This window comes from Lutjanus erythropterus, chromosome 23 (genome assembly GCF_056507025.1).
Source record: "Lutjanus erythropterus isolate fLutEry1 chromosome 23, fLutEry1.hap2, whole genome shotgun sequence".
Taxonomy (NCBI): domain Eukaryota; kingdom Metazoa; phylum Chordata; class Actinopteri; order Lutjaniformes; family Lutjanidae; genus Lutjanus; species Lutjanus erythropterus.
Window position 1 is genome coordinate 9098070 of NC_139339.1, and position 25539 is coordinate 9123608.

General features: G+C 39.4%; 1 protein-coding gene across 12 annotated transcripts in view; it reads right to left on the reverse strand.

Annotated features, from left to right (window-relative positions):
* Positions 1 to 25539, reverse strand: part of mpdz (multiple PDZ domain crumbs cell polarity complex component) — a 65531-nt gene that overhangs the window by 11333 nt on the left and 28659 nt on the right. Inside the window, exons 20-39 of one of the 12 annotated variants that reach the window (XM_084711645.1) lie at positions 23271 to 23615; positions 22057 to 22168; positions 20160 to 20358; positions 19225 to 19266; positions 17437 to 17556; positions 15657 to 15737; positions 15293 to 15470; positions 15003 to 15113; positions 12876 to 12962; positions 11648 to 11740; positions 9717 to 9782; positions 9387 to 9458; positions 7390 to 7588; positions 5126 to 5322; positions 4871 to 4962; positions 3430 to 3508; positions 2209 to 2277; positions 593 to 688; positions 437 to 511; positions 97 to 292 (exon numbers count right to left, since the gene is read on the reverse strand). In XM_084711645.1, the coding sequence (XP_084567771.1) occupies positions 97 to 292; positions 437 to 511; positions 593 to 688; positions 2209 to 2277; positions 3430 to 3508; positions 4871 to 4962; positions 5126 to 5322; positions 7390 to 7588; positions 9387 to 9458; positions 9717 to 9782; positions 11648 to 11740; positions 12876 to 12962; positions 15003 to 15113; positions 15293 to 15470; positions 15657 to 15737; positions 17437 to 17556; positions 19225 to 19266; positions 20160 to 20358; positions 22057 to 22168; positions 23271 to 23615 (2509 nt within the window). The remainder of the gene's footprint in view (positions 1 to 96; positions 293 to 436; positions 512 to 592; positions 689 to 2208; positions 2278 to 3429; positions 3509 to 4870; positions 4963 to 5125; positions 5323 to 7389; positions 7589 to 9386; positions 9459 to 9716; positions 9783 to 11647; positions 11741 to 12875; positions 12963 to 15002; positions 15114 to 15292; positions 15471 to 15656; positions 15738 to 17436; positions 17557 to 19224; positions 19267 to 20159; positions 20359 to 22056; positions 22169 to 23270; positions 23616 to 25539) is intronic. The other 11 variants (XM_084711641.1, XM_084711633.1, XM_084711639.1 and 8 more) reach the window with 11 other exon arrangements.

Here is a 25539-nt window from a genome sequence, read left to right on the forward strand (position 1 = left end):
AAAACATTACATTAAAATTCAAGTGTTTTAAAGGATTTCCAGGACCCGCAAGAGCCATGTATCTAAGGTAGCCCTTGTAATTGTAAGCAGACTCACTTGTGCCTGCTTCCAACTCTGGCTGACTCAAGGTAGTTGCGGCGGCGCTCGGCACGCTGGGTAGGTGAACATGGACGCAATCCGAGCCAACGACGTCCTGGCAGGTTGACTGGGGAGAGGAGAAGGAGGAGGGGGTCTCATTTGTAGAGAAGGTTAGCTTCACTGGACCTTTGGTTTTTCTCAGTAGAGAATTGACCTAAAACACAGTAGAATTACTAATCAGAGTCAAGCTTTACATCATTTTCAAGGGAATTCTAATGAAAACAACCAATGTTGATTATGGCGCACGCTTGGATCATTTTAAATACTGCAAATATTTATTTCCGCTGACACAGCCTACCTTTTCCACAGTGTAGCCGAGCACTGATTCACCATTCACAGCTAAGAGTTTGTCCCCTGGCTTCATGCAGCCCTCCTGCACGGAACAAAGCATAATTTTTAAGATAAATTATCTGTATAATGAAGAGGAACATTAGCTGTTGTATACAATACATACTTTGCCTGTGTGTCCTTTCATTTCAGTTATACTGCGGATCTCAATTCCAGCCTCAGTGTTCCCCTCCTCAAAAGTGATGCCAAGTCCTCCATCCTCCTGTTGGAGAACAACAACTTTAGAGTAGTACAGCAGATCTGAACACACACACGTTGTTTCCATAGCTTTAACATGGGCAAAGTGAAACAGCTGCACCAGCTAGTGATTAAAATTACCACCAGGAACATAATTAGCCTGCACTTCACCGTTTATCCTTCCCTCTTCTGAACTTTCGTTCCTAGAGAGGACTTTTGCCCAGATGCTGCAGCATTTTCACCATCATTGCCTGTCGTCTTATATAATATATGGATAGTCCCAAAGTGGGGCTCCCGTCCAGGTGCTACAGCTTTCCCTGCAATGATGTCTTCCCCGTTTCTCCCTCTCTTTGCCACTTGCTTTTTTCTCATTTCTGTTTTAAAGAATCAGTTCACCGGAATCACAAAAAGCATGCTTTTGAAATGACCTCTTGTTGTATGTGTTCATGCAGATTCCTTTCTAGTTTAATTGGTTAAAGGGATGGTTTGGATTATTTGAAGTGGGGTTGTATGAGTCACTGTACTGTCCTGTAAAATATTTCCGCCACTTCAACTTGCCAACAGACAGCCTTTCTGACAGAAACGGCCTATATATATGCCTTACATATGACTTTGTTGAATCTAAACTAAACTTTTTATATCACACAATAACACAAACTAATGTACCGAGCGAGGTTAGTGGTAGACAGCAATTCCTGTGTTCTGCGAGTTAAAATTACTGACATCGGCTATAGAGTTTGGTTAGTTTGGAGAGAGAGCAATATTTGGCTTACATCACAGTGGTTTCCTGTTAGGAAAAGCTGCCTGACAGTAAGGTATTCTTATCTGATATTGACTTTTTGGGGTGGATTGTTACCAACCCTGCCCACAGCGGTTTATTGTTTAGCTTCCATGCTGGTACTCCTCTCTGTTTCTCTAATGTTGGGGTGTGTTGACTTTCATCTACTGTAGGTAATACACTGACTATCGATAAGTACCTCACACAACCCCACTTCAAATAATCCAAACTATCCCTTTAAGATGGAGCTGAATGGAATTTTATTGATGACATTCAAAGAAAATAATAAAACGTCCCACTGACAATGGAAACGATTTTCTGGCAAGACACGCTGCTGCTGAGTTTTTCAATGCTTGACATCTGAAAACCTTGACAAGTAAAACGGAGAATATCTGCATGACTCGAAAGTAAGACACCACAGGGGGTAAAAAAAAAAAAATCAGTTCTTCTTTTTATTATTGAGGTGAACTGAGCCTTTACGTCCCTTTGGAACTGCTCTCCTTCCACTCACTTGTTGTTCAGCTTATTCACCCTTTTTATTTGACAATGCTCCGTCTCTTTTCTCTTTCCTGGCAGCTTGTCAGACTTCACTGCTCCCATGTGCTCCCCCTCTCCTTCTCTGTCATACCCCATTGACTTTTTTTGTCTACACCTCCCTCATTATTGCACTGCTTCCAACTTTCTCTCTATTATTGTCTTTGTTTCAGTATTTCAAAAGGATTCTTATGCGTGTGTGCTGTGAATATGGGAGGTCCAGTGTTTCTCACCTTTGGTTTTATGATGTGATGCACGTATTTTGAAGTATCGTCCTCACCGTTAGCAGCGGCTGTTTCAGGCTGTAAGGAAACAGGCAGTAGTTGGTACAGTGTGAACATGGACGAATTAAGTAGTTTTAGGGCCTTAGGCGAACACAAGCATGGGGCCTAATCCCTCGTTCTTCCCTTTGTTAATCCTCGAACAAGCCATAAAAACAAAGTTTTATTCATGGTGGAGTGTAGAGGATGAATTCACAGCCACAGGAAAGAAGCTGCTCACTAGTCTTGGGGTATGGCAGTGGATGCTTCTGTATCTCTTGCCATACAGCAGCAGGGTTAACAGGCTGTGGCCTGGGTGGGCACTGATTTACAGCCTCAGGAAAGAAGCTGCTCTGCAGTCTTTGAGTACAGCAGTGGACACTTCTATATCTCTTGCCAGATGTCAGCAGGGTTAACAGGCTGTGGCTGGGGTGGGCACTGACTCACAGCCTCAGGAAAGAAGCTGCTATGTCGTCTTGGGTTACCAGTGGATACTTCTGTATCTCTTGCCAGATGGCAGCAAGGTGTACAGACTGTGGCTGGATTAGGTGTTGTCTTTTAATATCTCCCTGCTCCTTCCTTTTTTCAGCACTGCTGAGGAGCTTTAATTCATTTTTCAACAGTCTGTGCACCATGCTGAGCCATTTGTTTCCATGAGTTGGCTACTGTCTTCCTGAATCATTTTCGCAGATGTGCAAAAGCTAGCGGGGGGCCCTGAGACACTGATCCCATTTTAGTGTATGGAATTTTAGAAACAAGTAATTAATAATAATTAAAAATAAAACTTTCTTCACCATTAGTTTTATGAGACAGTTTATGGGGCCTTCGGTAGCTTGGGGCCAAAGGCAATTGCCAACCTTTGCCTATTGGTAAGTGCCGCCTCCACCGCCTGAGTATGACGTAAATACCAAAAATAATTGTGTACGTGTCTGCTGGCTTGTGGGAGTACAGTACTGAGTGTTTGTTCGTCTACACCGCTGTTTGTGGTCTTAGGTTGTCTTGGGAGTTCCACATAGGCATGGGAAGTTGGGATCTCCAGGACCACACAAAGAGACTTTCAGGAGCATGAAAACAACTCGGGAAAATGACACAGGGTAAAAACTAAATATATAACAGTAAAGTCAAGTACTAATAATGGTTTGTGTGTGTGTGTCATAGCATTGTGCACATGTGCAACGTGTGTGTTTGTCGTACCTCAGCGTGGGGCTCCACGGCGTCTCCCTCGTGCTCTCTCACCGGTCCCACAGCCATCTGGTTCAGCGCCTCCGTGTTCCTGTTCCAAAGAGCCATAACTCAACGTAAATCGTCGCTCCTCTGCTTCGTGACAGCAGAGCCATGATTTACGTGCACTGATCACAGTGTCTGTCTTTCGGGGGGGGGGTCAGGAAAGGGATGTGAGTTAAGCAGAAGGTTAAGTAGTGTGAATCCTGGCAGAGGCTGTTCGGAAGAGGGTCAAGGGTCAAATGTGTCTGACTCTGTGCTGATATGTCAGCTGCTATGGCCCACGTTTATACTGCAAATTAGCTGTATTAAACCTGAGGGGGGTAAGTGACAGTTTGTGCAAAAATTTGATAATTTAATATATATATATATATATATATACATATCAGGGACCCAGGCACATGAAACAGAAAATGCAGGTACAGAAACACCATGGAAATATCTCACTGCAGGCACTGGAGTACTTTTTTTCATTACATATGCTCTTTTTTAGATTGTATATAAGATAAAATGTTGCTTCCAAATAGGCAAATGTGCCTTTCTTCCAAATAAAGAAAGATATAAAGATGTTTTTTTTATAGCAATGTTAAAATATTGTCCATCCACGTGTTTAAAAAGATTTATTATTAAAGACTAGACTAAATAAACAAAGGGACAAAGGACAAAGAATGTTCTTTTTTTGTTTTGGCTCTTCACTAAAGTTGCATTCATGTGTGACTGAATGTCCCTTACGCCCCTCAGGTTCTCACCCCTCCATATACAAATCTGTAATACTAACAGAGAATGATAGAATACTTCCTCCCCAGTGAAGCTTTATTTAAATATTTAATAAATTTAATATATAGAAATTTTTCTTTTCCACCACCATTCAAAAAAGAGATTTCATTTTTTGCAGCAATAAAGAGCTTTTCCACATCTTTTGCACACTGCATTGTGGGAGACCTCAGAGTTTTGTGTTTTTTTTAATTGGCATGCAGACATATTGCATTTATGAGATACAAAAAACCCTCTTTGAATAACTACGTCCTGTTGATTTAGTTCTATAATGGTTTATAAACCACTGATTTCACAGTAAAATGTGAAAGTTTTAAAATATTTTTAATACACATTTTGACAAAAGTACATAAAATTAATAAATTGCGTGAAAAACTGGTGGATTCATTTTAAGCAGATATATGTGCTTGAGAAAAAAACAGTTAGTCATCACTGAATATGGATTGTAAGGCTTCATCTTCAGCCGTGTCCCTCTACTGAATGACAACAGCTCCCTCTGTTGACTTTTGGCTGTCATTACATAGACTTGAATTTTCTCATGTCAGTATTTATAAGCTCTGTCTGACAATGAACTGTCGTTCCTGTTGCCATGGAAACATGTTCATGCAAGCTTTAAGAAAAGACAAAAGCGTTTTTATACCTGACAAAGATGATTTTGACTTTGGATGGAGAGCTCTTGATTATGGAGGATGCATTCTGGTGACTGTGGCCATAAAGGACTTGTCCATTGATCTGAGAGGACACAAAGATATTGAATTATAAACGCTTCTTCTACATGATAGATGCATTGACAAAATATCAGTTTAAATCAAAGATTATATAAGTTAAAGGAATCAAATATATCTCACTGACTCTGTTTACTTTAGTTGGGAGCCACGATCAATACACATCTTACCTCCAGCAGCTCGTCCCCCACCACCATTCGTCCGTCTCTGCCGGCTGCTCCGTTGGGGTCTGTTCCCACCACGAACACGCTCATGCGAGAGCGGTCCCTGTTGCCCGCCAGGCTGAGGCCCAGCCCCGTCTTGCCTTTCTCCAGTTCGATCATGTGTAGGACACCTGGGAGGCTGCCATAGCGCTGGATTATGTTCTCTGAAAAGTCATGGCAGACAGATGTAAGACGAAGAGCGCCACATTTGTCTTGAGCCTGGGCCTCCGGATCATTTCTCATCATGCTGCAGGATGCATGGTCAAAGAAAGCTGGGCTGCACCAACAATGATTCATTTTTAACCTGCTTAAATCCTGGTTTAACTTTAAATTATGTTGCACAAAACTTGAAAACAATCTAAAATTTAAGCCTCTCTTCAAACCTAAATTACCGCCTAGATTAAATTTAATTCTGTTGCACCAAAACTTAAAATTAAAATGTACCTTTTAGCTAGCTACCAAACAATATACTTTTTTTTTTTTCAGTTTAGCGATCTTGCAAACTATTTTTTTGTTTCTTTTTTAGCAGTATAAGATGTTTTGTTTGTTTTTCTTTTTAGCTAGCTAGAAAATAATGTAATGTTTTCTTAAGGAATAGAGCAGGGGAAAGTTATTAGGTCCCAAAATCACTCAAATGTATTTTTTATGTCTTCATTTATTCTAATTTGAGTAACTAAGCATCTCCATATTGATTTAACTCTATTTAATTTAGGTTTACAATCACTAAATTTGGATTTACTAAATTAGTTTTGAATTGTACAAGAGAGCTCTGCTTAATTTAATCTGAATTTACTCATTTTAAACCTATTTTTGGATTAAATTCATATCTGCCTGTGTGAAAGTTTCAAATGTAAGACTGCTGATTTTTTTTTTTTTTTTTTTGGGTTGTTTTTGTTCGGTCTCACCTTCAATCTCTTTGTCTCAATCTTGTCTCTATTGTTATCCCTCCTCTTTTCAGTCCAGTCCCCCTTTTCTTTCTCCATCCACCTCTCCTGTCTCTGGTGTGTTAGATAGCTGCTGTTCAGACCGATGGGCTCCTGTTGTTCTGGGCTCCCTGCCACCGTTGAACCATCAGTCCTGTACTAATCTCCACAACTCACCTTCCCAGGCCCAACCTCATCAATCTTATCCCCGCAGGATGGGCTCACTCTCTAACACACACACACACGCATATATATTCACCACAGTCCCAGGTGTTTGGAGGCTGGAAGTCTGTCCTTTTTGCTAGTTGAATGTGACTGACTGCGACCCCGTTCTCCTTGCAGCGGTGAGTTCATCCTACACTTGACATCTGCAGGATGCTAATAGCTTAATTGGGACATTGAGTCCTTCAGATTTTGCTGAGGTACGACCGCCTCAAGCATGTGAATCAGTGCTCTTTTATTGCAGACTCTGGGTGGATTTATGAGCAGGCAAGACAAACGTGTAACTTGGAGGACCTCTAGTGGCAATTAGGCGATAAAGCACACTACAGTAAGAAGATGTACACTGTCTGACTTCACAACTGATTCTATTTAGGTGAACTCTGCAGCAGTATATTAACTTGTGATAGGTGAGTGTGAAATTCTTTAAATCAATGACAGAAATATGACCACCACTCCTTACAAAATATACAATCCTGATTCCAAAAAAAAAAGCTGGGATGCTGTTTAAAACATAGATAAAAAGAGAATGCAATGATTAGTAAATCCTTTCCAACCTGTTTTAGTTTTCTTTTTTACACTCATTAAGCATTTGGAAACCGAGGACACTAGTTTTGAAAGTTAATTTCTTTCTAATTCTTGCCAGGCTGCTGTAACATGTGCAGAATGTGTCTTGGCATTGACTTGCTGAAATAAGCAAGGACATCTCAGAAAAAGATGTTGTCTGGTGGGCAACATGTGTCGCTCCAAAACTTGCATGTAGCTTTCAGAGAGCTCATACAGATGTGCAAGTCACCCATGATACAGTTAACACTAACACAAGCTCATATCATCACAGATGCCGGCTTTTGAACCAGTGAATGTTCAGCTCGGACCCAGAGAATGAGTTTATATTCACAAAAAACAATGAAATTAATCAGTTTAAACATTAAAAATATTGTCTTTGTGTTATATTCAATTGAATATAGGTCAAAAAGCATCAATGAATCATTGCATGCTGTTTTTATTTACATTTTACACAGCATCTCAAGTTTTTTGGACTCATGGTTGTATAATTGCACACTTTGAAATAAGAGAAACTGAACTCACTCCAGCTGTATCCGAACTCATCCTCCGCCTCCTCCTCCTCCCCCTCCTCCTCCTCCTCCTTGTTCGCCTCCTCTGCCTCAGCAGGTCTGCCAGGAATCTCTGTCAGCGTGTCTGTATCAGTCTCTCCCACATGGGGCACCACTGGCAGGAGGAGGACAGCGCTGGTGGGAGATGCCTTCGCCGCTTCACGCTTCGCCGGCTGTCACGCCACAGATGGAGTTTGAAAATAGCTTATTAGTGAAAGTTAAAGAGGAAGATGGAGGCTTTATCTTTGCGTTTAAGTTGGAATCAACGTATATAGAGAGGAAGGCACATGAGAGCTGTCGATGTGATCAACAGAAGCCATATGCTCGGTTTGCACTGACAGCTTCATCTGTTCTAGCATTAGAACTATTAGTTTCAGGAAGAGGAATAATTATAGTTCCATATAAATGCCAGAGATCAATCAGCCTACTTCAGCTACAGCATTAAATTATAATAAAATGATGCTTATAGAGTCAAAAAATACTGCATTTATTACTTAATTATTACTGATGTAATTACTTATCATTAAATTAGTGTTTAAAATCAAATATTTACCCATCAGAAATTCATATGTACACTTACCTGGAGACAGAGAGCAACAAATCACTTTAAGTGTTGTTTTTAAATACAGAATCTGTTTAGAAACAACAGACCAAGACAAAAAACTAAAATTCGCTTTTGCCAGCCATTAAAGGGACAGTTCACCCCAAAAGCAAAAATAGTTATTTTTCCTCCTGTTTATCCATCTTGCTAGTTTTGGTGTGAGTTGCAGTAGAGATGTCTGCCTTCTCATGAATATAATGGAACTTGACGGTACTCAGCTTGTAGTGAGGTCTCTTTCCAAAAATCATTACCTGGCTACTCAAGATGATCCACAGAGTGTCAGCAGTGTTATGTAGGATCTACTTTCTTTCTACCAAATTACACCCGCTGACCATTCCACCATGCTAGCTACCTCAGTGGTGCTAACGTCAGCTGAGGAGGACGCTGTCCACCATAAGTAGACGCGCACTTCATTCTGTGCGATGATACGGTTGACTGTCATGTTTTTGGGGTTTAGCTGACTTGTTTCTTGTTATTTTAAAATTCTTGTCTTTCCTTCTTGTTTAACTTCCTGTGTTTTCCCTCCTTTTTTGGTTAAAGGTTAGCTTCTCTGTGTATTTTTTGTCTTGTGTCTGTCTCTCCTTTGTTGCCAGTTCATCTTCGTTGCTTGTCAGGCATCCAAGCCTTTGTGTTTTCCCACGTGTTTCCTTGTACTTTCGTCCAGAACTATATGGACTTTGGATTTCACTTGTTGATTTGGATTTGTTTGCCTTTGGACATTTTGACACAGTGCCTTCCTTCTCTCCGTTAGCTTTTGTTTTTGACTTTGTTTTTTTGAGTTTTCTGCAATAAAACTTTTGAACTGCATACCTCTGCCTTCGGAGTCTGGTCCATTGTGACATTGGCAGGGGTAGTGCGGTGCTAAGAAAATAGTTCCTACATGAACCTGCTGTGGATTATCTTGAGTAACCGGGTCATGATATCTGGAAAGAGACACTGCTGTTGACTTGTATTTTTGGTGCTTTGAGCACCACAAGGCGAGGGCTGTCTAGTTCCATTATATTTGAGAGAAGGCAATCATTTCTGCAGCTGATACCTTCAAAACTTGCCAACTCACATCAAGACAGTCCAAACAGATAATCTACTTTTTGTATTTTTGACAATGGAGTGAACTGTCCCTTTAAAGTGATTCTGTTAATTTTTGTGACAAAAAGCAAAAGACTAAAACAAGAGGACAAAAACATAATTTCACAAAAATGCACCAAAGATTTCAGACAGATGAAGGAGGTGTTAGGACATGTACAAATGTGTGCATGTACAGAATGTTTCTATATCCTCAACACGTGAACTGTACTGCAGTGTACCAACATATCTGTACAAGCACACACACAGAGTGGAAAGTGGAAAGCACAACACAGAGACCCACAAACCTTAAACGGGGTAGGAGTGAAAGGGTTAGTTGGGGAGAGGCGGAGGAAAAGTCTACTGTGACTGTCAACCTCCTACAGAGAAGAGACAAAGGGCAACAACTTTAGAAGACAACACATTTCTGACACCCACATCTATTGACAGACATATGCTAGTGCTGCGTTTGACAACATATCTCGAGTTCGAGCTGAAAAAGTCGAATTTGTGTTTGTGTGTATACAAACCTGGCGCCCGTTGCAGTGAGCGGCACTTTCCCAAAGTTGACTGTGAAGCAACGGCAAATACAAAACACTAATACAAGTTATCAGCGGAGGGTAATTGGAAACACCAACCTTGTCCTTGTTGTCCCTCGTCACGGCTGCGGCTCTCTCCTCACTGGAGTCTGTTATCGATGACTGCTTTGTATGAGACGGACACAGGGGTAAATCACTCACGAGTGAGAGAGCAGATTCAGAATATTTACTTCAGTGTCACCTGACAGTGCAAGATGTTGGTTCATATTGCTGTGCAGTGCAGAGACAGTAATCCCATAAATATTAATGAGTTCATACAAAGTCATATGTGTTCTGAATGGCTAAAAAAGTCGGTTTCATGCACCATATGCTGTATCATGAAAAACCATCTGTTTATAAATGTTACAACTGAAGAAAAATCCATATTGCTCAAATAAAGAAAAACCTCTGCTTGTTTTCTTCAGCTTGAACGTGAATCTTGGCAAATCCAGCCTGAGAACTGAGGCGCACATGCGCACACTCGTCCAACCAAGCCAAAACATTGATGTGTCACGAAATAGCTCATCCAGCGCCACATCCCGATCCAAGCTTGACCATTTATCCCCAATGATCGGGCTTTAAAGGTTCTGCCAGAGAGTCTGGCATTTAAAAAAAAAAAAAAAAAAAGCAGAAATTGCATTTTGTAGTTCTTCACATAACAGCGTTTGTGCTGAGTGCCGACTGTCATATCAAGTTGTCCTGTTTACATTGGCAGTGAGGCACTTGGGACAATGTTTGAGGGATAATTGGGAAGAATTGGGCCTTCAAAGCTGGGGACAGGAGGAAAATAAAATGCACTTAGAGTAAAAGCCTCTGCTATGATTTTACTTCTTGTTTGGTGCAACGGAGGGACACAGCAAAGCACAGGAGGAGAGACAAAACTAAGACGACACATGCGAACAGATAAAAGAAAAGTATGGCTTCAAAACAGACAAACAGCACACACACACACACACACACACACACACACACACACACACACATACAGCAGAAAGAAAACATAGTTTAGGATAGATATTACTCTGACATTCGACAATAAAAGATTTGTGTAACAAATAATAACAAACAGAAACCAAATATTAATATGTGGTAAATTGATAGTTAGTAAGTCTTAGTTAATCGTCAACAGACAATTCAAATGTTTATATATGCTTTATAAACCATTTATTAAGAAAGTTTTATCAATGTCACTTGCAACTTTATAATAACCATCCAAATAATGATTATACATGTGCTATCATACGTGCAGAGCTGCCAGGGCGCACCAGAGCGACGCTCCACCACTTTATTTCCTCCAAGTGAGGAAATAAAAAGTTCGCAAGTTGCATTATCCATTTATTCTAAGCACTTGAAGAGCGAAGATTGAATCATCACCGGAGTGTTCGGCCCCAATCAGACGGAGCTCGGTTTCTGCAGTGAGAGGCATCTTTTTTTTCTGGCTGTTTTTCTATATTGATGAGAAAAGTTTGATGCAGAATTTGAGTCTCCGGAGTGGTGATGCGTGGATGGGCTCTGAGTTCATCCAAATCTGTGCACATAAATCATCCACACGCCACCCACCTGAATGAATTATTTTGATACTGTTTTGGGAATTATCTGGTCCACCTCTCTATGTAATGATTTCTAAAAGGTTTATAATTCACTTGGTGACCATTAACAAACACTTAATGTAGTAATTAAAATGTTAGAATGTGTGCAACAATAAACTGTTTACTAATTTAATCAGAAAGAAATAAAAGTGTAATTAATCATTAGTAATTAACCATAAATTTACCACTTATTAATGATGATTATTATACCCCCATATGCAGACAAAAAACAATTTATTTTAAATCTTTAACCCAAGACTCCACACAAACACATACAGGCTTTCTCTCATTGTCTTCTTCATTCAAATCATTGTTAACACAACTTGAACAAGTCAGAGGGTCAAGTGAAAGACACACCAGTACACGAGCAGGCGGACACAGACACAGGGTAGCTTTTCTAACCTGAGGGAGGGCAGGTACTAAGCGGGTTTGATTAGTGCAGCAGACGCTTGACCCGCGGTGGCTATTGAGCTGCGGAAAGGGCAGGGGCGGCTTCTAAAAGCAACACACAGGACCAACAAGCTGACAACATGACGAATATTTAATATGATGGCTGAGCCTTTCTGACAAAATTGAATCAGAGGCCATCCGGGAGAAAAAAAAACGGGGGGGTTGAGGGAGCGTGTGGAGGACAGAAGCACCTCAGGTTTTATTTAAATGAGTAACCATTAAAGCAAGCGGCTTCCTTGAGGACTGCCGTTTCCTCTACATCAAAAAAAAAAAATCAGAGCAAAGCCTCTTTCTCTGAAATATTTTAACAAAATGTTTCAAAGATTCCTCCAGGCTACCTTGAGATTATTCACCGCTTACAAGAGAAGGATTTGAAACTTAAAGGGAAACAGCAAGGATGTGCTATTATACTCTCTAGGTGGCTGCATTTAAAAACGGCATTACTGACCTGCCGACAGCACTTAGAGGGATCATCCAATCAAAATGATATTTTTCAAACCGTTCGGTCCATTGTTATGAATTTCAGTGGAGCTGCGACTCAATATCAGTGACTAAATTGAAAAGATGTCGTCTCTAAATGTTTACCTGTGCTTTGTTGGACAGAGGCAGTCTGGAGTATATTTTGACAGCCGTGGAGCCACACAGCCGAAAATGATTTCCTTATTTGCTTTTCTGTTGTTCATTTGATGAGTTTCTTTATTAGATATAGCAGTGACATTTCAATAACCCCCGTGGTTAAATTGCATTAAGAATCAGCTCTGGATGTGTATTGAATGTCAGCGTAGCAACTTCAGCAGAGACATTTTCTAAAATATTTTTGCCACTGACAAAATTGATTTAACCACTTGCTGACCCTTTTGATTAAAAACAATATTGTGGGTCGTGCCGTTGTTACGATTAGATTACTCCGCGATATAAAACAGAATAGGATGTCAGGATATTAAAATAAAACCCCTCAGTTCTTTTTCTCCCAAAGGGAATCTCCAGTTCTAGTTTGTCTTTATTTCCGTCAACTATGTGCACGTCAAAGTCAAAGATGCAGTTAAGAAGAAATACTCAGCAAACAGTGCGAGAGGCAGAAAGAAAAGAGGAGTCAGGAGAGATAATGCAACCAAGATTAACTGTGATGGATGGCTGATGCAATAGAAATGAGGGAGACGAGAAGAGAAAGACAGATTACCTGACATGTGCAATGTGGCATGCATGTGAAAGCGGTGGTGTGTTTCTCTACAGCGGGTGATGGAGCTGGGCTATATATTGACTCAGGCTGGGAAAGCAGTGTGGAAGGACAGAGAGGCAGGTTTGAGGCAACTCATAATGTAATAACTATAGTTACAAATGAAATGGTCACATCAGGTACTCATATACCTACTTATTAGCTTTCTACAGCCAGGAGGTGGTTAGCTTAACTTAGCACAAAGATTGTAAAGAGGCGGAAACGGCAAGCATGGCTCTCTCCAAAGGTAACAAAACCTGCTGTGTTGACCTGTAAATTAAGACTTTGCAAAGCTGAGTTAGCTTTTTACACGTGTCCACTGTTTGTGCTAATCATCTGTGTAGATTTTTTTACTCTATTGAAGTAATGGCAACATTCCACTGGTCAAAACGCATTAAAAACCTGCTTTAACAGACTTTTTTTTTTTTAACCACCTGGGGCAACTATTTAAGTCAATATGGCAAACTATCTTTTTTTAAACACATAGCATTTCTTTTTCTCTACCTGCCAAATCTAAGTCCAATTTTCACACTCCTTTTAGCTCTGTTCTTGAAATAACTGGCTGCTAAATTAAGCTAATACCAGCTAGTTGCTAACTGCTGCTTTTTAAGGCTATTTCACTAAAAACAGCTGGCTGCCATGGCAGAAAACAGTATCATTAATGAGTTATGAGCGTGAACCAGAAGACCGGAGAATCAAAACAGTGAAGTGAAAGACACTATATTGTTAAATCCGTGTATGCATGTGGGAGAATTGGATTTAGCTCTGTAGGCAGGGCTCCGTTCATTCCTATGAAAGCTGCTCTGAGGTGCATAAGGCCAAAAAACTCACTTCCCAAATGCATTTGAGAGACTTCCGCCGACTAACTTCTGGTTTAGCTCTCCACTAACTTGAGTGGGGATAAAGTAACCATTTTACAGTCACCTCTTTCTTAATGGTGTATAAGAAAAGTCCATTTGGGCTGCCATGCATCACGTGGCATTGTAATTACATGGTTTGGCCCCAATGTCAAATTGGCTTTAAAGCCCGGGGCTCTTCCTGGGGGCTTGGTTGTTATTAAAAAAAAATATATATATACTGAAGTAAAGTCTGTTGCACCTTGAAGGCACAATATTCAAGTTCTGCTGCTATTGGTCTCTCTCACATTAAAACAAGAGCAAAAGATGCAGTTTGATGACGTTGTGAAGTAGTGTGGGATGATGGGAGTTGTTTCTTTCATTGTTAAACAACCACGAGAGCTAATGAAAATTTGTCTGCCATGATTCATGTTTATGGTACTTTTCACGTTGCGTTTCATCATTCGCAGGCTTCTTTCCTCACACTAATAAATCTGACATAGCCTGTGTTTTCCCAGAAGTTATAGCAACTAGCGGCTTGTAGGAAACACACGGTTACCTTGAAGTACACTACTCGACAAAATATATAACATATGTCTAGGGTTGCTAGATATTTCATGCATAAATGTTACATATTGTCGCTTTAAGACATATTTTAGCATCACCACAGCTGCATGATTCTCCATTAGCATGAATTCTTGCCTGTCTTTGTGTCCTTCCTTTCTGTGTTTGCTAAATTACATTATGAGTTGCGACAAGACTTAATGAGTAACCAGGATGTTAAGGAAAGCATGTGGGAATATCTCACAGATAACAATGCACGAAAAAGTGATTGACTGTGAGGGATCTGACACTGGAGCCCAGCCAGTAGCGGCCCCAGCAGGAAACTACTTAGTCATGCTTTAAAAGCCTGAGGGCACTTTCAAACAACAAACGCTGTTGTTGATACGGTGATTTTCAATGAGTGTCGCACTTAGAGGTTAAAACTTGCTAATATATTTAATATGCCACGCTGGGTTTGTTGTTGCTCTCATAAAAGATTTCAAAAACGACTTTCTTTTAATATTCAAAAGCAAACCAGATACTACAGGGTTGTGTGTTGTACAATTTAGTTTTTGAAAGTGCCCTAAATGGCCCGTGCAGATGAACTAAACTTTTACTTGAGGTGAAAAAAAGCTACAGAGCAAGGAAACTGTGACCTTTAGATTATGAGGTGATTACTAGCGATTGGTTTGACACTATAATACGGACTTACCCTGGGCCTGTGGATAATGCTCTGAACCAAGAAAGAGACAGGGTTGCCTGCTCTGCGTATGGCCTCAACTGCTTCTTCATGACTCGCATCTCTTAGGTCTACTCCATCCACCTGTGAAAGGGAAAAGGATTTCAAACTCTTTTCAGGGTTGGTTCAGGCTTTTGGGTCTCTCAAGTGACTGCATCTCAATAAATTAACACTAGATTTGAACTTGATTAATTAAAATCTTAACTGTGTCAAAAAAAACAACCTGAGATTTATTAGATTTGTGACCTGAAATGTTCCCTCACCTCTACAATCCTGTCTCCGGTCTTCAGGGTCCCGTTCTGTCCAGCGGGACTGTCCTCCAGGATGTGCTTGATAAAAATGCCCCTCATCACCTCTCCGTTGCTCAGCCGGCTGCCCATCCCTCGGCCCCCGACGATACTGATCCCCAGGGATTTTCCTGGCTCTCGGAAGAGCTCCACTCTGAGGAAGGTACCGACATCAGCATGCTAGATTTTGACATTCTTCACCTCAAAGCTGTGACTCTGGTACTGATCTGATAATGTGTATAGTATCTTGCAGAAAAATTCAGTTCTTCAAACCATGTCTGTCATGGACATGTTCATAAAATTAGATTAGAAGCGCAGATAAGACACAGCGTGTACTCACTTCCTGGGTTGGTTCCAGTTGCTGTAAGAGGCACTCTCCTCTCCCTCTCCATCTTCCCGCTCAGGGAGGTTAGGAAGATCTCTAAATAGACAACGGTGGAAGGAAAGAGTCTAAGAAAATTCTAAAACATTCAATTTACATGACTGTCAGGGGTTTGTGAAAGCTGTAAGGACAAAAAACAAACTGGACAGAGAACATGGAAAGTACCCTGTGGCGTTTTTGACCATTAGTAGTGCCATGTTGCAATGTTTTCATTAGGTTCAACAAAGTTACGTTCGAACAATGCTAGGTGGATAATGGCACGCAGTCAAGAAAAAGACACTGAAGATATTTACTCCCCTCTCTGGAAAAAAATAATCAGTGAGGAAATATATGCAAACACTGCCGTTGTGAGATAAAATACAACAAACTTGGCCGGACATCCAGACCGCTAACATATTGGTCTCCCTACAGCAATATAAGCTGCTCTTTTTCATCAGTGTTGGGCTGGAAAAAATGTGCATGCAGGCTGAAAGTTGACTGTGGTTTTCTTTCTGGAGATGCAGTGACTTAAACCAGTCATGAGTAAGACAGAAGTATAAATAATACATGTAATTTGTTCAGCTAGAGAGCAGCTAGTCTAATTTATGCAATGTTAAATGCATAAATTAGACAAACATAATTGTTTTATCTGTTAACAGCTATTATTGAGCCAAATTTGAAAAATGTTCTTGTTGTTAAGCTATGTTTTATGTATGTTATGTGTTTTTTTCTATTATGGCCAGAAGCAGAAAAGAAACAGTTGGCGACTTCTCTCAAAAATCGTATTGTGGCAGACTCGATACCAGCAAATATCATATCATCAGAATTTATGTATACTTCATCGTGTTGAAACATGATTTGCATCTCTTGTTTTTATGAGAATGCTGCTGTCACATGATTAAAAATAGGGACATGCCAATCTGCTTTTTTTCAGATTTGATCCCATTCGGATATCTGAACTTGGATATTAGCAGATATGTGCTGACAGCAGCGCTTTTTAACCTTGATGTTGATTATTATTGTTATTATTAGTAGTAGCAGTAAAATTATATGAGGCTAAAATGGAACATAGTCTGGAAAGCTTGTGTAGTTTGTGTACTGTAACTAGTGCAATGGCGTCCTTCAACCTTTGAAGGTCGCTGTCAGGATTCTGACTTGTAACATTTCTATGTGCAGCTGATGGGCTGAGAGACTGTCCTCATTTGTACAACGTCCCACGATGCTTTGCTGAGAGTTTAAGTTCGCCATGTTCCAAAATGCAGCTGTTTGATAGAGTTTGCAATGTGTTAGTCATGCGCTTGTAATGTTGTTGTTATGTTGTTATGTTGGCAATTTTTTTCTGGTTTATTGTAACACCATGTGTGAGGTATCTAGTACATTTCTTCACTCCAGCTGTGTGGTGGAGTAGTTTGGAATGCATTTCCCTTCTGCAAATGCATAATAGCAGTGAACAGCGCCAGTGAGCTCTCCATTTGAACAGCTCAAGGAAGTATTTCTATATAAAAAAAACACATGGCATTGAGGAATCAGAACACAGTGACTTGAGTCTACTACCAGATGAATGCCTTACAACAATATTGGACCAGACCTGTTCTATTTCTATTAGAAAGTTGCATTTGCGGTGTTTTCTGAGGAAGGTAACCACATTTGTTACACTTCACGGACACACACAAACTGTGTTTCGGTGAGACGGGGCACCTTTTAAGTTTACATGTCAATAAGTGGATGGCAGAAGTTGCGGTACAGCGGGAGAACATACTTCGGAGCTGGAGCTGGAACCGGGACTGGGACTGAAGCTGCTTCTGAGAAGACATCGTCTTTTGGCTGCTCTAAGCTGGCCTTGTACTCCTCCAGATACTCTGCTGGAACATATGTAATGCTGAACACACACACAGACACACACAGACAGACACACACATGCACACAAATGAGTCAAACATTTCTTAAAGCAAGCAATTCTGCATCCCCTGTTTTTAGAAACTCCATTACGCACGTAATTATGCTCCTGTTCACTATGAACTCACACGGTAATTTACCAAAAATAGAGAAGAGCTGGCATCCAAGTGCAAACAGGTATGAAAGCATATGAAAACACTAAAAAAGATCTTCTTTTATATCTGCTTATTTACAATTAGAGGCTTGTTTTTCTCCAGCAAACATAGCTGTAAGCACAAGACTGCAGTAACACTGAGCTGTCTATTTCTCGAATGCATTCTCGAGCCCAAGGTGAGATGCAGTGAATTCTTTGCACGCCCTTCACATCTCGCTGTTCAAAACAGATGTTTACCTTCACGAGTGTCTGAGCAAATCAAGTGTCCTATCAGCAACTGTGTGACAAACATGTGACAAATTTGAAGGGCGTATCAATCATTTAATTCATGAACACGTTACCAGTTCACGTCAAGAAAGGAACCAAAAGCTAGCTGACAAAAATCTGACACCCACTTAAAGTCCCATTTCCAAACAATTCAGAGTGAAGTTGTTTCTGAAGGGCACGATAACACTTCTGAGCGAGGCTGACAGATCTTCAACAGATGGGTCGATTTGTTTTTTTTTTAAACGTGATGACATGCGGACAGAGAGGAAAATGAATCCCAGTGAAATAATAAAATGGATGAATGAGTTCATTAAGGGCATCTCAACATGCAGTGAAAAACATGGCGGCGCTTAAATACCAATGATTAATGCAAAAACAGGGAGTTAGAAGAGTGAGATATCAACAGCACAAAACATCCAGGTAATAACTGAACATGTTAGTCAGAAATACAACCCCAATTCCAAAAAAGTTGGGACGCTTTGTAAAACGTAAATAAAAACAGAATGTAATGATTTGCACATCCTTCTCAACCTATATTCAACTGAAAACCATGCAAAGACAAGATATTTAATGTTCAAACTGATAAACTTGTATTTTTGTTCTTGTTTTTGTAACTATAGACTCATTCTGAATTTGATGCCTGCAACATGTTTTAAAAAGCAATAAAGTTAATCAATTTGAACATTTAATATCTTGTCTTTGTACTGTATTCTATTGAATATGGGTTGAAAGGGATTTTCAAACAGCATTCTGTTTGTTTGTACATTTTACACAATGTCCAACTATTTGGAACTGTGATTTGCAAAAGAAAAGAAGTTATGCAGGTGTGTAAGTACAGTAAATAAGTGATGCAGTCAGTCAAGTTTTATCCAGATATTATTTTGACTGTGTGTGTTAGGAAATGCACTGACACTATTGTAAGACAAATTTGAAATATATGTTGGTTAATGGAGAATAGTGTCACAGTATAATTGAAATGTTAATCAACATATTTGAATGATATTAAGAACAGCATCTTCACTGATTAAATTCCAGAACATTCACATTTTGCTGTCGTCATTTTGACATTCGGCTGAATTGATCTGACTGTCTATTTCTGTGTCTGGATAAAGCTCTTTAACAGACTGCGATGAAGCATCGACAGCAGATGGAGGGAACGAGAGGAAGAAAGCTGAGACGGCAGCTTCTCGCCGAAAAAACACCACCGGTGTGGAAGTTAGTCATACTCACACAATAAATGGGCACAGATCGTCCTCAGGTGCACAAGCAGATCTAGAATGTGAAGAGTTGGCTTTTATGCACCGAAGCTAACAAACTGCCAAGTTTAGTTCAGCAGGCAGAGCTTGTGAAATACCACATCCCATTTTCTTATGAGCTGATTCCCTCAAGGGTGGGAGGAATGGTGACTTCTTTAATGCAATGTGTGATGTTTGCAACAAGAACAGAATTTGTTTTAATTTATTTTGCTTTTAGAATTACTGAGCACCTCTGATTGCATTCCCAGCATTGATTTGGGTTAAGGAAAATTTTCAAGGTTTCGTGTAGTTGCAACTTAGACATACCTCCACACATGCTTAAAAATAAATATTTAATACACCCACTGAGTACATCAACCTGTATGGGTTTGCCTTTAAGCAATCCTGATACAACTAAGGTTGGACCTTGAGGCACACCCATAATGTATGTTGTGACTTCAATGAAATGCAAGGCAGCGCTGCTGAATATTGAACATCTCACCACCATCAATTTTTCAGTGGCAAATAACAATTTCACAAGATCTTGGTATCGAAATCTTAATTAATTCTTTATTAAAGAGAATTGAAAACTCAGCCAAACAACTAAAAGTTGGCACAGAATGATTCATAAGATTTTTCTCTAATTGGTAATCGTTAATGCAAACTTGTATGTCAGGTGCTGCATGACAACACTGTATCCTTGAAAGGGTTTCAGCAAATGCACTGTGAAGAGGAATGCATCGTACAGTGTACTGTGAATCAGATCAGCTGAGTCAATCAAACCAACATAGTTTAGACTCAAACATTTGAGATATCTGCTCATTTAAATCACAAGTTCATTTACACAAAATTGTAGTAAAACTGTAAAGAAACATTGAACACATGACACATGTCTGCTTCTACCACCGCGGTCTAATCGCGGTCTCTTACCCCAGATCCGGTGCGATGAGAGAGTGTCTTCTGAGCATGGCGCGAGCCTGAGCGTTGGTCAGGTTTGCCGTGGGCTCCCCGTTGATGGCCAGGATGAGGTCACCGACGCCCAGACGTCCATCACGGCTGATGGAGCCTCCATGGATTATACTGCGGATCTGCATTCCCAAACCATCTTTCATGGCGCTCACTGTCATCCCTTTGAGGCAGATCATAAGGAAGTGTTACACACCAACTGGGATTCTGATCTTAATAACAATCAGTTTAAAGAATTCAGGCTGAGGTGCATCAACAAGTCTACACTGAGATTAAACTGTCTCTAAACTGAGATTAAATGTAAATCTGTTGCACAAAAACGTTTAACTTCAAGAGGACTAACTCTTAAAATGGCTGCCTTTTTAAGATGGATTGAGCAAAATAATAATAATAATGCTCTGCAGAACCATCATGAGTAGGCTAACTAGGCTAACCAAGTTTTTAGCTAGCTAGCAAACAAACAATATAACATGTTTTGTTGTTTACTTTTTAGCTAAGTAGCAAACAATGTAACATGTTGCTAACTTTTTAGCTAGCCAGCAATCAATATATATATTTTAAAACTATTTAGCATTAGCTAGCTTGCAAACAAGTAACATTTGGTTAAATTTTAGCTAGGTAACAAACAATATATTTTTTTATTGATGTTGTTCTTAGCTAGCTAGTAAACAAAAAAAAAAAAAAAAATATATATATATATATATATATATGTATATATATATATATATATATATATATATATATGTATATGTATATGTATATGTATATGTATATATGTATATGTATATATGTATATATGTATATATATATATATATATATATATATATATATATATATATATATATATATATATATATATGTATACATCTTAGCCAGGTTATGAACAATTTAACATTTTAGTAAAATTTTAGCTAGCTAGCAAACAAATGATGCAATGCTTTGTAAAGGAATAAAGAGAAGCTGCCTGGATGAATCGGGATTTACTCATGCTAAACCTAGTTTTGCTAAATTCTGATTGGAACTAATTCTGGATTTAATTAGTCTTTGTTGGTGCAACCCAATCTTAAAATGACTAAAACCTGAACTTGTCAAGTAAAGATAAAAGTTGCCATCAACAGACATTTTCAGGACTAACTCCATTACAAAGGAAAATGTGGGCTTAGTATAACAGAACTAAGCTGTTTCATTAATAAATTCCACCTAAAATAAACCAGTTCAGAAACAACAGAATTTCCACATATCCCAGCAAATAATCCCAGAAACTGCCACAGTTTATTCACAGATTTGGTTTTCGCTTCATTCTCAATAGAGCAACTTCAGAGAGTGGCATAATATATTTATACATAATATATCTGAAACTCTCAAACTCCCTTATAGCACGGCGTACAGGGTTTCTTTTGCAAAGATCATAAAAATAACATCAGTTATGTGCTATGAGTGGAATGGAGTAGAAAAGCCCAAATGTATTTGGTATAATTCTTGAATCGCGCAGGAAATAAGAAACCTTCAAAGAATATTAAAAACCAAAATGAGGTGCTGAGGAATATAAACAGTGCCTTCATAGCACCTATTTGTTTTAGAAGTTAAAACTTAGTATTCTCTGAGTCGGTTGCAGTCCCACGAGTGGGTTTTGAAATGCAAATACCCTGTATAGCAATGAAATTACCCTTTCAAACTGGCAAACGGCCAAAAAAAATCTTTTCTATCGTTTTGCTTCAAATCTGGCATTCATAAAACATGACACAAAAGTAAAGGCCAACACGCCTTTCAGTCCTGCAAACTCATTTTCACTACTGTGAAGGAAGAGGAGACAAAAAAAACAAAACAAATAAAAGAATGTGAAGAAAAATTAACACAAACCAAGGCTGGAGTTGCCCTTGACAACTGTGATAGTCCTTTCAAAATTGCTCCCTGGGGTCAGCCCTTCCTTGTCACCGTCTTCTGCCGATTCTTTCACACCAACCTCCTCGTCCTTGAGGGTGAAAATTCAACACGGTTATTCGTGAAAGTAAATTAAAATATAAGGCAGCATTCCAAACAAAGCAAAGGTCTGCAGAGGCGAGGTAGGTGCAGGGAAATGCCGTGGAAATTAGTTCAAATGAGCTTAGAAGTTTGTTCATATAACATTTGAATAAACTTTGATGAATGACTAAGGATAGGTTAGATGTTACCTTTAGAAAATCTATTGAGAAAAAGATCAAGGCTGATTTTTTTGTAGTTACTGAAACACAGTTTCTGTGATGGTCACTGTATGCCAATTACTAATACTTATTCATCAGTAATGATAATTTCTGATATTATCCTTTCAAAACTTTTAACATATTTAAAGGACAGTTCGGCTCATTTGATGTGTAGGGTTCTCTGAGTTCTTATCCGTAGCAATAAAAGGTATTTTAGACACACAGACAGCCTTTTCTGATAGGATAACGCCATTATATAATCTGTTACTTTCTTTGTGTTATTGGTGTTTTAAAACTTTCAGCTTGCTAGCACACAATGTAATGTTATTTTAGACTTTTTAGCCAGCTAGCAAACAATATAGCATTTTTTTGTTGCTGTTTTCAGCTAGCTAGCGAACGATATAATGTTATTTTGTGTGGTTGTTTTTACCTAGCTTGCAAATAATGCAATATTTTGTTAAGTAATGCAGCGCAGCTGAACGGTCCCCCGGTGTTTGCATTATTGTGGGACTTTGGTGGTGTAAAAGGATAGTTCAGCTTCACAGAAGTCACACAATAACACAAACAAACAAACAGACTGAGGGAGCGATAGACCGGAAACATCTGACTGATTGCATTTGTGGAGTTTGGCTGGTTTGGAGAGGGTGATATCTGGCTTGTGTAATGCTTGTTTCCTGTCAGAAAAAGCTGTCTGACAGAAAGGTAAAGTGATGAAAATATTCTAACTATAACGTATACTTAAGCTAATGTTGATTTTTTTTTAGTGGACTTTTATTTATGTTGCTAAAATTAAAAAAACTCAATCAGTAACTCATACAACCCCACTTCAAATAATCGAAACTATCAGTTTAAATCCTACAGACCTATTGTTTGTCAGTAGACAGCTTATTGTACCTTTATCAAAACCTTTATGTCTCCAATATCTCCAAAAGACAGGGGTGGCTCCTTCTGATAGTGAAGAGACTCCACGGGTTCATCCGGGACATTAGATCTGCTTCCTAAATCACCAAATGGGCCGTACATGTTCGAGCACTCCGCTGGCTCCTCGTTGGCCAGGTGCTGTGCCAGATACTGATCGGAACCGCTTAGTATGGCATTAAAATCCGGGACGTGACCCCTCAGACTCGGGGGAGTGAAAGAGGCAGATTTCTCTGGAGAGAACGGCTGGGTGTTGTCTGCGAGGCCGGACGGTGTCGCAAAGCGGGGATGCTCATCCAGCAAGTCCAGGCGAGCTGTCATCTGGGGTAAAACAAAGCATAGCAGCTGAATGAGCGTTCCACTCTGTTAGTTAGACAATTGCCCAACAGAGGGGATTCATCTCGCTCTGCCGCCATCCTGCCCTCCTTGTAATGAGCCATAGAGAAGCCATCAGTGGCCAATAGAGGACAGCAGGAATTACTGGTGATCTTGAGCTTGCCATGCACAAATTGTAGTTTTATTATAACAGCATTTAGGACTTTATTAAAAGCAGACTGAGTGGTGATGAATCTCAGCAAGCACGTCCCTCTGGGAGCCAGAACAGAAGTATAAATCTTCAGGAAAAAAAAGTTGAAATATGCAAATATGTGATACAAGTGGGGCTCAAGAAGCAGACATGAGGAGCAGAGTGAAACAAGACATAAGAGGTTTCATTTTAATAAGGTAGTGCTACAAATATGGAGCTAACTGGGCTGTGCAATAATGACAGGTATTCTCAGGTATCTATGCAACGCAGCATAACCATACTACAAAATATATAGTTTGTAGTATATTTTTTGTGTGTTTTAATAGCACAGTTGACCTGAGGTTCTGTTTATCCATCTAGATAGTTTTATTGTAGTTGTCGAGTTTTGGAGATATTGGCCTTCACTAATATAATGGAACTAAATGGCACTTGGCTTGGTTGGCAGGGTTCCTACACCTTCAGCAAGTTAAATTTAAGACTTTTTAATCTAATCTATTTTACGTCTCTTTGCAAAATCTGCCAAACCAAATATGTAATGTAAGACATCTTGTCCTTGAAGCAGCCATCAGTGGTTATTGGTTTCATTCGCTCACTCAAGTTAATGCAACTTTATAAAAGTAAAGTTAGACGTGTCAAAATCTTATTTAAGAGTATTTAATGCCTAAAATTTCAGATTATCGGATTTTAGACATTTTAAGGACCCACAGAAACCCTGGATTTGAGGGTCTAGTTTGGTAGAAAGAAAGTAGTTCCACATGAAATTGCTCACAACAAGGTCTGTGGCGTTTTTTGGCGCTTTGAGCACCACAAGCCAAGTACCATTTAATTCCATTATATTTGAGAGAAGGCGGACATCTCTAGAGGTGGCATCTCCAAAACTCTGCAACTCACACCAAAACTATCCTGAAAGATAAATGGCACTACAGGAAAGAGGGAAAATATGTATTTTTGATTTTGAGGTGAACTACCCCTTTAAGTTAAATACGATAAGGATCAATGTGGTTTCTATAGTATAAAATGTCTGTAGGAAATTCACTCCATTAAAAAATGGGATGCAGAGATTATCAGAAAGGGGAGGGGATACAAATAAAATATTTAAATTTTTCTTGAAATATCTGAGCGGCAGAATGAGACAGTGCTCTAAAACGCTGCTTTAGCATCTCTAAAAAAATATATTTCATAGGACAAATGAAATAAAAGCGATTCAGATATCAAACTTCTACTGTCACGCTCCAGGCGCACTCAAATAAAGCTCAAGATGTCATCTAAGAAACTCTGAAATACATCTATTTCAGAGCAATAAATGATTTGTTGCTCTGTTGAATTTCATCTAATTGGTTACGTTATTTCTAAAGGGCACAGTCCTCCTTAGCGCAGAGATAAAACTAGAGTGCCTCTAAAAAAAGATTTCAAATATATTTTTCTATGGTATTGAACAGTACAACCAGTACATGTACAAATGAACACAAGAAAAGCTTGAAGTACTGTAATCTATTATTGACAATCATGCGAAAAAGGGTATAAGTCTGACTTTATGGACCCAGTTGACCTTTATCTTGACCAAAGAAACACCTAAATCCTTAAAAAATATCACCTTAGACACTGTCAGGAAGTCTGAGGAGCTGCTCAGTTGTCACTGAAGGGAATCTGAGATTTATCAACAGACTTGTTGCCTCTCTCTAGAGCTTCAGGGGAAAAAAAGGTTCATCATTACGAGCA